Raw genomic sequence first — 13,470 nt, forward strand, 5'->3', positions numbered from 1 at the left:
TACTATGTTGATTGTATTTTCAATCAATTTGCAACATTTAACTATTAATAATCTCTGGCAAATACAAAAATAATGTGGTAGGTAACAATGGAAGAAAAGCCAAATTGACCTCTTATGCAGGATTAATTCTTTGGTTGGAATTATGCCTTTTCCTCTGGAGCAATTCTATATTAAGTAGGTCCTTACTGTTTACAGGCTTATTCTTGAAGAGTTAAAGATTGTGGCGTAGCAGGCTTTATAATACGGTGCTGCTTCATCGCTTTTGTTTTTAAGGGGAAATCTTGGTTTGAATATTTTGTTTTCCTTTCCTCCAGTAGAACCAGTACAAGGACTTTCATAAGTGCAGGTCTTGATAGTCAAACTGGCTTTTTCAGAAATTCAAATATGTGTGTGCTTTTAATATTTTTATTGAGATATAATTCACATACCACATAACTGACCCATTTAAAGTGTATAATGCAATTTGTTTTTTGTCTGATAGAAATTTTGATTCCTTTCAATCAGAGGAGGCAGTAATACTGGTAGTTTGGCTAATTTCTCCTTTCTTTTGGCCTCAACTTTCCTCCTCTGCAGTTTATAGTTTCATATACCCAGGATTTGTCAGAACGTTAAACTGAAGACTTTAAAGAATCAATGAATTAGCATCTGCCATTTAGTAATTAAAGGCTCAGAACTGGAAAGAACCAATGGATCTGATCCAGTCTATAGAATATAAACTGGTAAAACCCTTCGCTTCTCTTATTCTCATACAATGAATAAGATACAGTACAGAAGACAACCCAGCCCACTACTGTACAGATTAAAGAAGTTAAATAAATGGTAGCACCCTTTCTTTTCCTTCTTCATCCAATTCTATAATAAGGGAGAGTAAAAAAAAAGTTATGAATAAGAAGGTCTTGAGATATGAACGGGCCAAATGAGTGCATGCAACAAAAGCGCTCCTGGAAAGTTATGAGGGAATCCGGCAAAGCCGCTGGAGTAACCAAAAACTGCCTCCTGCCCCGAACTGACTCTGCTGGTGGGTTGCTCACCTCTGCAAAGCCCTCTTCAGTAGAGCACGTATTTTTTTCAGAGACGAGAAATCTGAAGAGGAAATATAAAGGGAGATCCTTCTCTTTATGGCTAAGAAACCTTTAAACAAATCACATTCTGAATTTATCAGCTTATTTCAGAACTTTATTTTTTCACTCTTCCAAGTGAAATAAAATATTTTAAAAGGCCAATTAGGAGTTTCCATGGTAGCGCAACAGAAACGAATCCAACTAGGAATCATGAGGTTGTGGGTTCAATCCCTGGCCTCGCTCAGCTTTACTGGGAGCTGTGGTGTAGGTCTCAGATGCAGCTCGGATCTCCTAGCTTGGGAACCTCCATATGCCGTGGGTGCAGCCCTAAAAGAATAAAAGACAAAAAAAAAAAAAAAAAAGCCAGTAAAAGCATTGCTGGAAGCATTGTTTTCATTGCATGTTTTTATTTGCATGTTTTTTTTTCTAAAATATTTACAACAAATAAAATGAGAATGCTTTTGCTTCTAGAAAATGACTTCTGGTTTTCAATTTAAAACGAATTTATTAGAGTTCCCTTGTGTTGCAGCAGGTTAAGGATCCAACATTGTCACTGCAGTGGCTCAGGACATTGCTGTGGCTTGGTTTCGATTCCTGGCCTGGGAACTTTCACAAGCCATAGGCATGGCCAAGAAATAAATAAATTAATTAAATTAAATTTATCAACTGAAAACAATCAGCTGTTTAGTAGACGAAGCAAAATGTTCTCTCCAGTGCAACAACCTGTTTTTCTCTTAAGGAGGAGAACTTATTCCTATTCCACGCACACAAGTAAAAGAACTTGCTGTTGTCCAATATTATGTCCTACAGGCAGAACCTCCTAATGTAGGAATGATGGAAAGAGCTAGATCAACAACCCTCTGGCCAGATGCTTGGTAGAGGGAATATTCTGCTTGTCGAATTAAGCTTTGCTTTTCAAATGGATGAATAGGTTTTTTTTTTTTTTTTCCTCTCTGAGAGTGAATAGGAGTCGAAGAGAGTACTTTGGCTCACTGAGAAATCCGCAAATATTTCTCAGAATTTGTTAGCACGGATGGCGCCAGCAAAACAGAGTGAGACAGTGCTTTGGAAACTGGATAGTCTTACTGAAGAGGCAATTTACATTGTTTCCTCTAACATCACATCTGCCTTCCAGCTATAGTAAACTTTACTCCTGCAAAAACAAAGAGATCCCACAAGGAATGACATACGTTGAACACTTTTGCTTCTGTTTTCGGTCTCTATTTTTCCAGTGTGAGCACTGAAGCAGGACTAAACGAAGAGGTGCATTCCTAGTTGACACAGAGGACATATTTTGTGTTTTCTGGTGCCAAAACACACCAAAGGATTAGGTGCTAGAATGGAAAACGAGTTTTCTCCATTTCCTGATTACTTTCCCAGGCATTCTTATTATCTTTAACTTTCCTCTTATAAAATAACATAAATGCACACACACACACACACACACACAAATACACACGCTAAGAGAAATTACTAGGTTCTCTATTAATACCTTATGATAAGCTTTATTGTTTGGGTTTCACAGGAAAAGATACCTGCATTAAATGCTTGGAACTCAGTGCTGCAGGGCACAGGGAAGAACTGGAGATTGTGGGTAGGCTAAGTATGGTAAGGATAAAATGAACCTTCAAGCATATGACTACCAGGAAAGTTATAAACTACCAGAATCAAGATATCATGGGTCGTCATCAAGGAGTAAATCAAGCAATAATTCTTCTTAAATGGACACAAGATAGGAAATATGTTCTCTGTCACAAATGTGGGATGGCAACCCAGCAGTTTTTTCTTAGTCCTACAATCACTAAACCCCACTTGCCAATACTAACAGTTGAGTAATTACAAGGAAAGACTGGGGTAAATTCTATCCTCTTGATAGCCTTGGAAAGCACAAATGCCTGGAATGGCAAAGAAGGTTTGAGAAAATAGGACGTTATTATCATCAATGGCAGGTAAACCCTGCCTCCAGTTACCAATGCTGGTAACCCCATGGGTGACAGGGCTCCTTGGAACTTCTGGTCTTTTGTCCCTATGTCTATGCAGAGATGAATAGCCCATGGAGGGCAAATTTTCAAAGGCTGCATCACCCAGCCAGAGATAAAACAAAAACAATGAAGTTAACACTCATCTTTGCTTCCCAGCACTTCAGCTTGAAACTTACAGATTTCTACATCTTGTTACAAAAAAACATACACCATGTGCAATAGGATGGGAAATGAGCAACAGAGGGATCAAGGGGACTGATGCTAATCAGAGAGCTGAATGTTGTCAAAGGAGTAGGAGCCTGCAAGGCAAAAATACAGTGTGCCCCACGCTCAAAAGCCATTCTCCAGATATATAAAATTTCAAATGGGTTGCTGGTCACAATATTTTTTTTGTTGTTATGCATACATCAATGTCATGGAAAGCAGTTATCTTATATTGCCCAGAGAGTAATTTAATAAGATTGAAAGTTGAAAATATTTAGATGCATGGTAATAACTATAATAGTATCGAAATTACATACAACAGACTACATTTCTTAATATTTAACATCATTCATATAATTTATACTTATTTATAAACTTTTCTAATCACTAGTATGTATGTGAGTGTTATTCAATGCATTAAGATCTTGAGGATTTTACTCAGTAGTGGGTCTCGTGATGGGAAAAAATAAGTTCCGTTGTTTAGCTTCATTCAGAATTTAACAGGTTTGTGGAATATAAGCAGAAGTGTAAGCATAAGCCACACACATTGAGTAATTTTAAAAATCCTTCTGAAACAGATGGATCTTAATATCTTCAAAGTCTAAAAGCCAGGAGCTGGAGAATAGCCTTCAATAAGAAGTGAGTCTGATAAGAACAGCTGAAATGAGTATCAGAAGATGTCGCTTTTCCTGACTGTGCCATGAGCCACCCAGCTGACCCTGGTGCAGTTAACACCTATAGGGGATCATGGAAGGCTCTATTCGTTGGAGGTTAACAAAAAGATGAACAAGATCTGGTTCTTGTCCACAAGAAGTTTATGAGCTGGAAGGGAAGATAAGACGTAAAATCCCAACCTACAGACGGCAGAAGGCAAGTAAGAGAGACAGAAACCAAATCCTGTGAGAACTTGGGCCAAGGAGAGAGGAGACAAATTTCAAGAAAGGTTTTCTGGAAGAGTGACTTCTGAAATGAGCTTTAAAGAAGGTCCCAAGATTCTAACAAGGAATCTTAAAAGTACAGGGCCTTTCAGAACAAGTATAAGAAAACCTTGAAATGCAAAAGTTAAGTTCATGGTGCTCAGGCTGAGTTCAGGGCCCAGGTGTTTGTAGCCTGGACTCTCTAAGAACTCACAGGGCTCACTTAATCCCCAGAACTCCTTTTAGGACTCACAGTCCCTGGCCTTCCTCATTACATCATCTGACCGGCTCTGCAGATGTTTGGGTCTTTTGACACTTGCAATAGAGATTCACAACTATCAAGATAAGAAGTCTAGACAGTATCTTCTAAAGAAGGGAGAGAGCCAACGAAAGCTGAGTCAGAAAGCATCAGGATCACAGCTGTGCCTCAGAAAGAAGTCTCTGGCAGCCCTGTGGGGAACAGACCAGAGGAAAGAGGGCTGGTGGCTGAGAAAGAGATAGAAGTGTTGGAGAGACAAAATTCTGGGGAGAGTTGACAAGGACCTGAGCTAGGGCAAGTGAGCCAGACAGAGATACACAAATACCATCTGTTAGCACTTATAGGTGGAATCTTTTTTAAAAAATGATGTAAATGAACTTATTTACAAAACAAAGGCTCGCAGACACACAAAACAAACTTATGGTTTCTGAAGGGAAAGGGAGGAGAAAAGATAAATTAAGAGGCTGGGATTAACATAGACGTATTACTATATATAAAATAGATAACCCACAAAGACCTACTGCATAGCACAGGAAATTATATTCAATATCTTATAATAACCAATAAGGGAAAAGAATCTGAAAAAGAATAGCAATCACTGTGCTGTACACCTTAAATGAATACAGCAGTGTAAATCAACTATATTTCAATTTAAAAAAATGGAGGAAGGGAGACAAAACGAGCTATAGATTTCAGAAACAGGGCAGGAAGGACTTGAGGGTTAACTGGATAATCTGGGAAGGAGGGAAGTGGAAACCAAGGTTAAGTTGAACTTGACAGCTTCCTGTCTGGGTGAATGCTGATGCCAGAGAAAAAAGGAAAAGGAACAAAGCCGATGAGGAAGATAATGTTTTTAGTGAGGGATATTGTGAGTCTGTAGAGCTTATATGACATGAACGTAGAAAAATTTAGAGTAGTGGCTCTTAACCACGGACAGTTTTGTGCCTCTCCTCCCACCACACACAGGGGACACTTAGAAATGTCTGGAGACATTTTGGACTGTCATCTCTGGGGAAGGGGGTGCTACTCTGAGAACGTTTTAGTAGGTCGAGTCCAGGGATGCTGCTAAACACCCTGAAATGCACAGGACAGTCCCCCACAGGAAAGAATAATTCTGCCAGAAAGGTCAACAGAGCAGAAGTGGAGGCATCCTATTCTAGAGGTAGTAGAAACTTTGCATCTGGAATTTTAGAAAGTAGGAGTGGAGAGAGGGGAGAACTTTCAGTCCACTCACACTGCAGTGAAAGAGATAGGAGGAAATTAACCATACTGCGAGTGCTGAAAAAGAAAGGCAGAGTTCTAGGCACTCGGGTGAGTGCTGTTCCAACTCTTTCCTATTTATATTGCAGGGACCAGATGACTGTTCCTAGAAAGTGTGTACCCAAGAAGGTATTCGTGGAACAAATGGATTCATTCATCCTTGTACCCCAAATCCTAAACCCTGAAGACACCTTCTAGTATGTAGAGATGAAACAGTGTATGCAGTTTACAATTTTCATATGCAACTTTATTATAACTTGGTCGTAGAACCACATGACTATTAACACAAGAAGAAATTTAAAAGCAGAAGGAGGAAGAAGAGGAGAAAGAGGAGGAGGAGACAGGAAAAAAAAAGGAAAGAGGAAAGAGAAGGAAAATAGGAGAAAAGAGATGGAAGGGAAGAATGACAAGACAAGAGGAATAAGGGGAAATGGAAAGGAAAAGAAGGAACGAGAAGAGAGGAAGCACTGTAGAGCTGTCCTCCAGGCGGTGGACAGGATACCGTGTGAAGGCAGTCCTACAGAACAAGCCAGTGGTCGTCTTCCATCATTTCACGAAATTGTGACATGGGAATAGATGCCCTGGAAAAAGAGGTCTGCTTCTTGAACAGCCTCATCACTGGTTTTTAAAAAAGCAGTAACAACATAAAATGACAACACAGTAACCAATACTTGTACAATTCTCTGGTATTTAAATAACTAAATGTTGCCAGAACTCTGTTCCCCAGGGACTTGACAGCTGGAGGGAAGGAAGCCGGAGCAGGGCAAGAGATGGGGAGGCAGCATGGTACCCTCAAAGGAAGGAAGGAATGCACAAAGATGCATCCCAGGCAACCTGGTACCCTTGGATGAATGAACATAGGCAAATTAAAAAAAAAGTTTGCAAGACGCAATTAGAAGATGGACCTTTCCCATCCAAGTGGTTATGCAAACCATAAAGACATGGTATACCTGAAAACAAAAAGCCACAGCAGCAACCAAAAAAGGCATCGCTGATGAAGGATGTGTGCACAGGGCAGGAGGCAAGAAGAGTGTGCTAGTGCCAGACACACCTTGAACTCCAGGCCTGGCTACACCAGCAGCTAGCTCAATGCTTTTTGCAAGTAGAAGTACATCTCTGAAACTTAGCTTCCTTACTGGTGCAACATGAATGATAAGGCTTCCCTGGAGTGATGCAATGATGAAATGAGATCTTGTCTGTAAAGCATTCAGCAGCAGCAGTGGGTGCTGGGTAGGGATTCTGTCAGTGGTAGCTGCTGTTACATAGTGTCTAAATTCGATTGCTCTAAGCAATGCTTGAATAAGAAAGAACAATAAGACTCATATTCCAAGTCAACCCAAATAGAATATATTAAACAAGGTCCCACTTTTGAAGACTGAAATCCTCTTTTTCTAAAATAAGCAAGTTCGCTTTTACAAGTTCATAAAACTGGAAGTGGCCATTGGCTCTCTAGTCAGATCTCCTTCTTTACTGATGGGAAAATTGGAAATGGAAATGAAAAGCCTATTGTGGTGTGGATGTACATGAGCCCAAAAGAAATTTTAATGAAGGAAAGGTACTCATCATTTTTTAAATCAAACAAGATGAAGGTGGAGTTAGAAAGTCACAGTTCATAATTTTATAAATACATATGCATATGTACATAGATATATGTATGAATATACACATGTGTGTACGTTCATATGTACATTTCAGAAATGATAGAGCTAATCTGGGGAGACGCCTAGCAGAAAGTTATCCATAGCTTTCTGTGAACTCGACTATCCCACACACATCAAATTCACCCATTTGTAAATATCGTGATAAACTTCTCGGAAGGTTCATGAAGTGCTGATTGAAGGAGCTTCAGAATCACACTGGTGAGTATCAGTAATCTGCTTCCCCCAAGTTACAGCCAGGTCACTCACCTGTCCAGGAGCAAGTTAGGAGCAAACAGGAGCTTCCCTGGGTGCTCCATGGAGCGCCAGACAAGACCAATCATGAGGATCTCTAGCCAGGCACATTCCAGAAGATGCACTTGATCATGGAGGCTTAAATCCAAAAATCCTGAAACAAGATAAGAAAACCCTGCTGACTTGAATAAAAGCAATTGTGGGTGAAGGGAATGCAACCAGGGATTTGAACTGGTAGGGCCTATTTTCTACACCTAGTATATCAATGAACTTCAACGTGGCATTTTCTTAGTGCCTTTGTGTCACATCTATAGAAATACACTAATTGATGCAAACCAGTTAGCTTTCTATAAAGTTCTATACTTAAGTAGTGTTAAAATCTGTATGCTTTTTACTTAGCCCTATGTGATTATATCTCATTTCTATTTCAGTTGCAGGTATTTAAGTGCAAGAAATTTCAATTACCTGCCTTAAGCCAAAAAGGAGTTGGTGCATGGGCAGGACCAAAGTCTATAAATTTCTACCTCTTTGCTTGGTCCCTAAGCCATGCTCTTTCTTTTTCACAGCATGTCAACAAAAGACTAACAAAAGATCATATGTAAATAAATCACTTGGGGGAGACTGAGTCAGATGAATAAAGGTGACATTATGAATACTTCTGGTAATAAACACTAAAATGTGTCCATGTTTTCTAATGGCTCATTGGGAGAGTAAGACTTTCCAGTCATCACTGACAATATGGTAGATGCCTAATAGTAAGAATAATAACAACAGGAAGGAGGAGGGGGAGAAGGAGAAGGGAAAGAAGAGAAAGGTCAATTTATTGATGCTTACTATGGGTTAGAAGCAATGCTAAGTAATTTCCATACAAAATTTTATTTTAATTTACTTTATGTTATTTTTTGTCCTTTTAGGGCTGCACTTGTGGCATATGGAGGTTCCCAGTCTAGGGGTCAAGTCAGAACTATAGCAACTGGCCAAGCCATAGCCACAGCAACGTTAGATCTGCACTGCATCTTCAACCCACACCACGGGTCAAGGCAATGCCAGATCCTTAACCCACTGAGCGAGGCCAGGGATTGAACCTGCATCCCCATGGATGATAATCAGACTTGTTTCTGCTGAGCCATGACGGGGAACTCATCCATACAAAATTTTAAAGTATTTAGTAATACAATAATTCTAAGTGAAGGGAACTGGTGGGGAGATCATTTTGCAGATAAGGAAACAGATGTTCAGAGTTTATATATTTGTTAATGTCAGAGATGGGAATATAATCTCCAGAACCCGCACCCTTGACCACAATTGACACTACTTCTGATGAGCTGCAATTAATTATAGACTTTGGGTCAAATGACTAAATAAATCTAACTACACAAATCTAACTATTGGGTGACAGCAGCATTGTATAAACAAAATGTCCATAAAGTCTGCTCCCTTACAAATCTGTTCTCTCTTCCTTTTTGTCTGTTTTGTTCTGTTTTTGGTGGCACCCATGGCATGTGGAAGATCCTGAGCCTGGGATCAAACCCAAGCCAGAGAAGCAACAACTCCAGATCCTTAATCTGCTGAGCCATCAGGGAACTCCCTGTTCCCCGTTCTCTTGCCCTGAGATCCCATAACATCTTCTTCCTCTTTCTCTTTCTCTGCCCTCAATGCTATATTCTCTTTTATCTATGAGACTGAGTCTAGGAATAGCATTTTTTTTTTTTGTTCTCTTCTTTTTTTTTTTTTTTTTGTCTTTTTTTGCTATTTCTTGGGCTGCTCCCTCGGCATATGGAGGTTCCCAGGCTAGGGGTCGAATCAGAGCCGTAGCCACCAGCCTACGCCAGAGCCTCAGCAACGCGGGATCCGAGCCGCGTCTGCAACCTACACCACAGCTCACGGCAATGCTGGATCGTTAACCCACTGAGCAAGGGCAGGGACCGAACCCTCAACCTCATGGTTCCTAGTCGGATTCGTTAACCACTGCACCACGATGGGAACTCCCTTGTTCTCTTCTTTATTTCTTCTCACTAATATCATACTGTCATCCGCTATCTATACTTGTATGTACTAAAAAGCCAAAATATATGTTTAAGCAGACATACATTAACATATACTTAAGCAGAAGTATTGAAGGTTTGCCTACTGAACATTTCTTCTTGGAGAGTCTTGCTTCAAGAATTAGCATTAAATAATTAGCTCACAATTTCTCATATACTTAAGCACCATCTTTCATGTAATCCTTACAGCCAAATAGGTGATGATCCACATAGAGAAACCCAAGCCAGAGAAAGACATCAGAGTGTAGCCCCATCTAGCCATCATGTCATCACCAAGTCTTGCCAATTCTGTCTTAAAAGGAACAATAAAATTCCTTTTTTCCTTTCTATATTTCCAACATTACTAGATTAATTTAATTCTCAAGAGTTTCTCAACTTTTTTCCTAACAGCTTTAATTCAATATAATTAATTTGAAACTTTTCTATGTTGTTGCATGCATGAATAGTTGATTCTTTTTACTGATGAATGGTATTCCACTGAATGTATATAATCAATAAAAATGATTTGTTTATCCTTTCATTGGCTATCTGGTTTGCTTTCTCTGGAATATTACAAATAAAATTGTCATGAGCAATCTACATACAATTTTTTTGTATGGATATATGCTTTCATTTCTCCTGGGTAAATATTTAAGTATACTATGGTTGGATTATATGGTAAGTGTATGGTAGGTATCTTTAACTTTTTAAGAAACTTTTAAACTATTTTCAAAAGTGACCATTTCAATATGAGAAAAGGAAAATAAAAATAAAATACCTTTTAAAATCACATCCCCCAAAATTAAATTATTAGGAATAAACCTGACCTAGGAGGTAAAAGACTTATACATTGAGAACTATAAAACATTAATCAAGGAAATTAAAGAGGATTCAAAGACAAGGAAAGCTATTCCATGCTCCTGGGTTGGAAGAATTAGTATTGTTAAAATGGCCATACTACCCAAAGCGATCTACAGATTCAATGCAATTCCTGTCAAATTACCCATGACATTTTTCACATAACTAGAACAAACAATCCAAAAACTTATAAGGAACCATGAAAGACCAGGAATTGCCAAAGCAATCCAGAGGGGGGAGAAAAAAAACCAAGCAGGAGGCATAACTCTCCCAGACTTCAGACAATATTACAAAGCTACAGTAATCAAGAAAGTGTGGTACTGGTACCAAAACAAACATACAGACCAATGGAATAGAATAAAGAACCCAAATACCTATGGTTGATTAATCTCTAACAAAGGTGGCTAGAATATAAAATGGGAAAAAGACAGTCTTCTCAGCATGTGGTACTGGGAAAACTGGACAGCCACATGTAGATCAATGAAAGTGGAACACACCCTCACACCATGCACAAAAAATAAGCTCAAAATGGCTTAAAGACTTAAATTTAAGACAAGATACCATAAAACTCCTAGAAGAGAACATAGGCAAAAGATTCTCTGACATCAATAGTACAAATGTTTTCTTAGGTCAGTCTCCCAAGGCAATAGAAATAAAAACACAAGTAAACCAGTGGGACATAATCAAACTTTTAAGCTTTTGCACAGCAAAGGAAACCAGAAAAAAAAAAAAAAACAAAAAAAAAAAACAAAGACAACCTACAGAATGGGAGAAAATAGTTTCAAATAATGCAACCAACAAGGGCTTAATCTCCAAAATATATGAACAACTCATGCAACTCAACAGCAAAAAAATATACAATCCAATTGAAAAATGGGTAGAAGACCTGAATAGATATTTCTCCAAAAAAGACATAAGAATAAGCAACAGGCACACAAGAAAATGCTCAACATCACTAATTATTAGAGAAATGCAAATCAAAACTACAATGAGGTACCACTTAACACCAGTCAGAATGGTTATCATTAATAAGACTACAAGCAACAAATGCTGGAGATGATGTGGAGAAAAGGGAACCCTCCTATACTGTTGGTGGGAATGTAAATTGGTACAAGCATTACAGAAAACAGTATGGAGGCACCTCAGAAAACTAAATATAGAACTAACATATGATCCAGCAATTCCACTCATGGGCATATATCTGGACAAATTTTTCACTGAAAAAGATACTTTCACCCCTATGTTCATTACAGCACTATTCACGATAGCCAAGACATGAAAACAACCTAAATGTCCATTGACAGATGAATGGATTAAGAAGATGTGGTACATATACACAATGGAATACTACTCAGCCATAAGAAAGAACAAAATAATGCCACTTTGAAGCAACATGGATGGAACTAGAGATTCTCAAACTAAGTGAAGTAAGTCAGAAAGAGAAAGACATACAGCATATAATATCACCTATATCTGGAATCTAACATATGGCACAAATGAACCTATCTACAGAAAAGAAAGAAACTCATGGACAGGGAGAATAGACTTGTGGTTTCCCAGGGGAGGGGGAGGGCGTGGGACGGACTGGGAGTTTGAGTTTAGTAGATGCAAACTATTACATTTGGAGTGGATAAGCAATGGGATCCTGCTATACAGCACAGGGAACTATATCCAATCACTTGCAATGGAACATGATGGAGGATAATTTGAGAAAAAGAATGTATGTACATGCACAACTGGCTCACTTTGCTGTACAGTAAAAATTGAAAAAACATTGTAAATCCACTATAATAAAAATTATATAATTATATAATATTATACAAATAAATTACATATTTACTACTGAAAAAAATGTGCTTGTTCCATTTCACATCCCTACCAGCAATAAATGAGAGAACCAGTTCCTCCACATCCTCAGCCAATACTTGGTACAGTTGGTCTTTTTCATTTTAGACATTCTAGTAGATGCACAGAGGTATCACTTTGGCACTGTGATTTTAATTTACATTTTTCTAATGACTAATGATATGGAGCATCTTTTCAAGTGCTCCTCATAGGTCATTATCTTACATGATATTCATGTTAATTATGCAGGGTTATCTGTAAATCCTGCTTGACTATGTACTTAATAGAAGCACAGAACTCATGCTTCTATCAAATTCTGCTTTTTTTTTTTTTTTTTGTCTTTTTATGGGTGCACCCGCGGCATATGGAACTTCCTGGGCTAGGTAGGGGTCGAATCAGAGGTCCAGCTGCCAGCCTATGCCACAGTCACAGCAACGCAAGATCTGAGCCACATCTGCAACCCACACTGCAGCTCCAGGCAATGCCAGAACCTTAACCCACTGAGCGAGGCTAGGTATCGAACCCACATCCTCATGGATACTAGTTGGGTTCATTATTGGTAAGCCATGATGGGAACTCCAAATTCTGCTTTTTTTATTCTTAAAGTCAAAATATATTGCGCCTTCTGCGACATCACTCAGCCATGCCAAGGCAGATAAGAGTGTTGCATTTATTTTATCAGAGCCGTTGTCTTCCCTTGGAAAGAGTGGACCTCGCTCACATAAAGTAGGATTGACCACTGGAAAGAAAATGGGCAGTTCTGCTCATAAGAAAAACTAAGGGATCAAAAGACAGTGACCAGGCTTTAGGAATCCTGAGGAGAAAGAAGAACAGGTATCCCTACACAGTGCAACGATTTACCTATAGTGTGCACACTGGGTCAAAATGGACTAGCCTTGCTCTGGAAGAAGCACTGCCTGAGGCAGCAAGAAATGCTTCTCTGTCTGATTAGCTGATGCCTAATGGGATAAAACAACTCCAGTGAGAAGTACTTAAAAGGAAAGCTCACAGGGAATTTTTAATTCTTTAAAATTTCACCCCACCCTTTTGGTTGCATGATAGCATGACAGCAATAAAAACTTACCCTAGAAATCAAACTCACTTTCAGAAATGTTAACATTCAAAAGTGGGGTATTTTCTCTCTTTTCATGACATTCTCTGTGTGATG

General features: G+C 38.9%; 1 protein-coding gene across 33 annotated transcripts in view; it reads right to left on the reverse strand.

Annotated features, from left to right (window-relative positions):
• ESR1 (estrogen receptor 1) overlaps positions 1–13,470 on the reverse strand; it is a 384,969-nt gene that overhangs the window by 71,361 nt on the left and 300,138 nt on the right. For 32 of the 33 annotated variants that reach the window (XR_014836665.1, XR_014836701.1, XR_014836687.1 and 29 more), the window contains 1 exon segment: positions 7,591–7,729. Coding sequence is in view for 27 of the 33 variants with exons in the window: in XM_085010425.1 (XP_084866551.1) it covers positions 7,591–7,729 (139 nt within the window). In the remaining 6 variants the exon portion in view is untranslated. 33 annotated transcript variants of the gene reach the window in all.

The sequence above is a fragment of the Sus scrofa genome, chromosome 1, assembly GCF_054392235.1.
Source record: "Sus scrofa isolate SSC_HxYL_T2T_F1_AM1 chromosome 1, Sscrofa_HxYL_maternal_Yorkshire_Landrace_v2.0, whole genome shotgun sequence".
NCBI classification, from domain to species: domain Eukaryota; kingdom Metazoa; phylum Chordata; class Mammalia; order Artiodactyla; family Suidae; genus Sus; species Sus scrofa.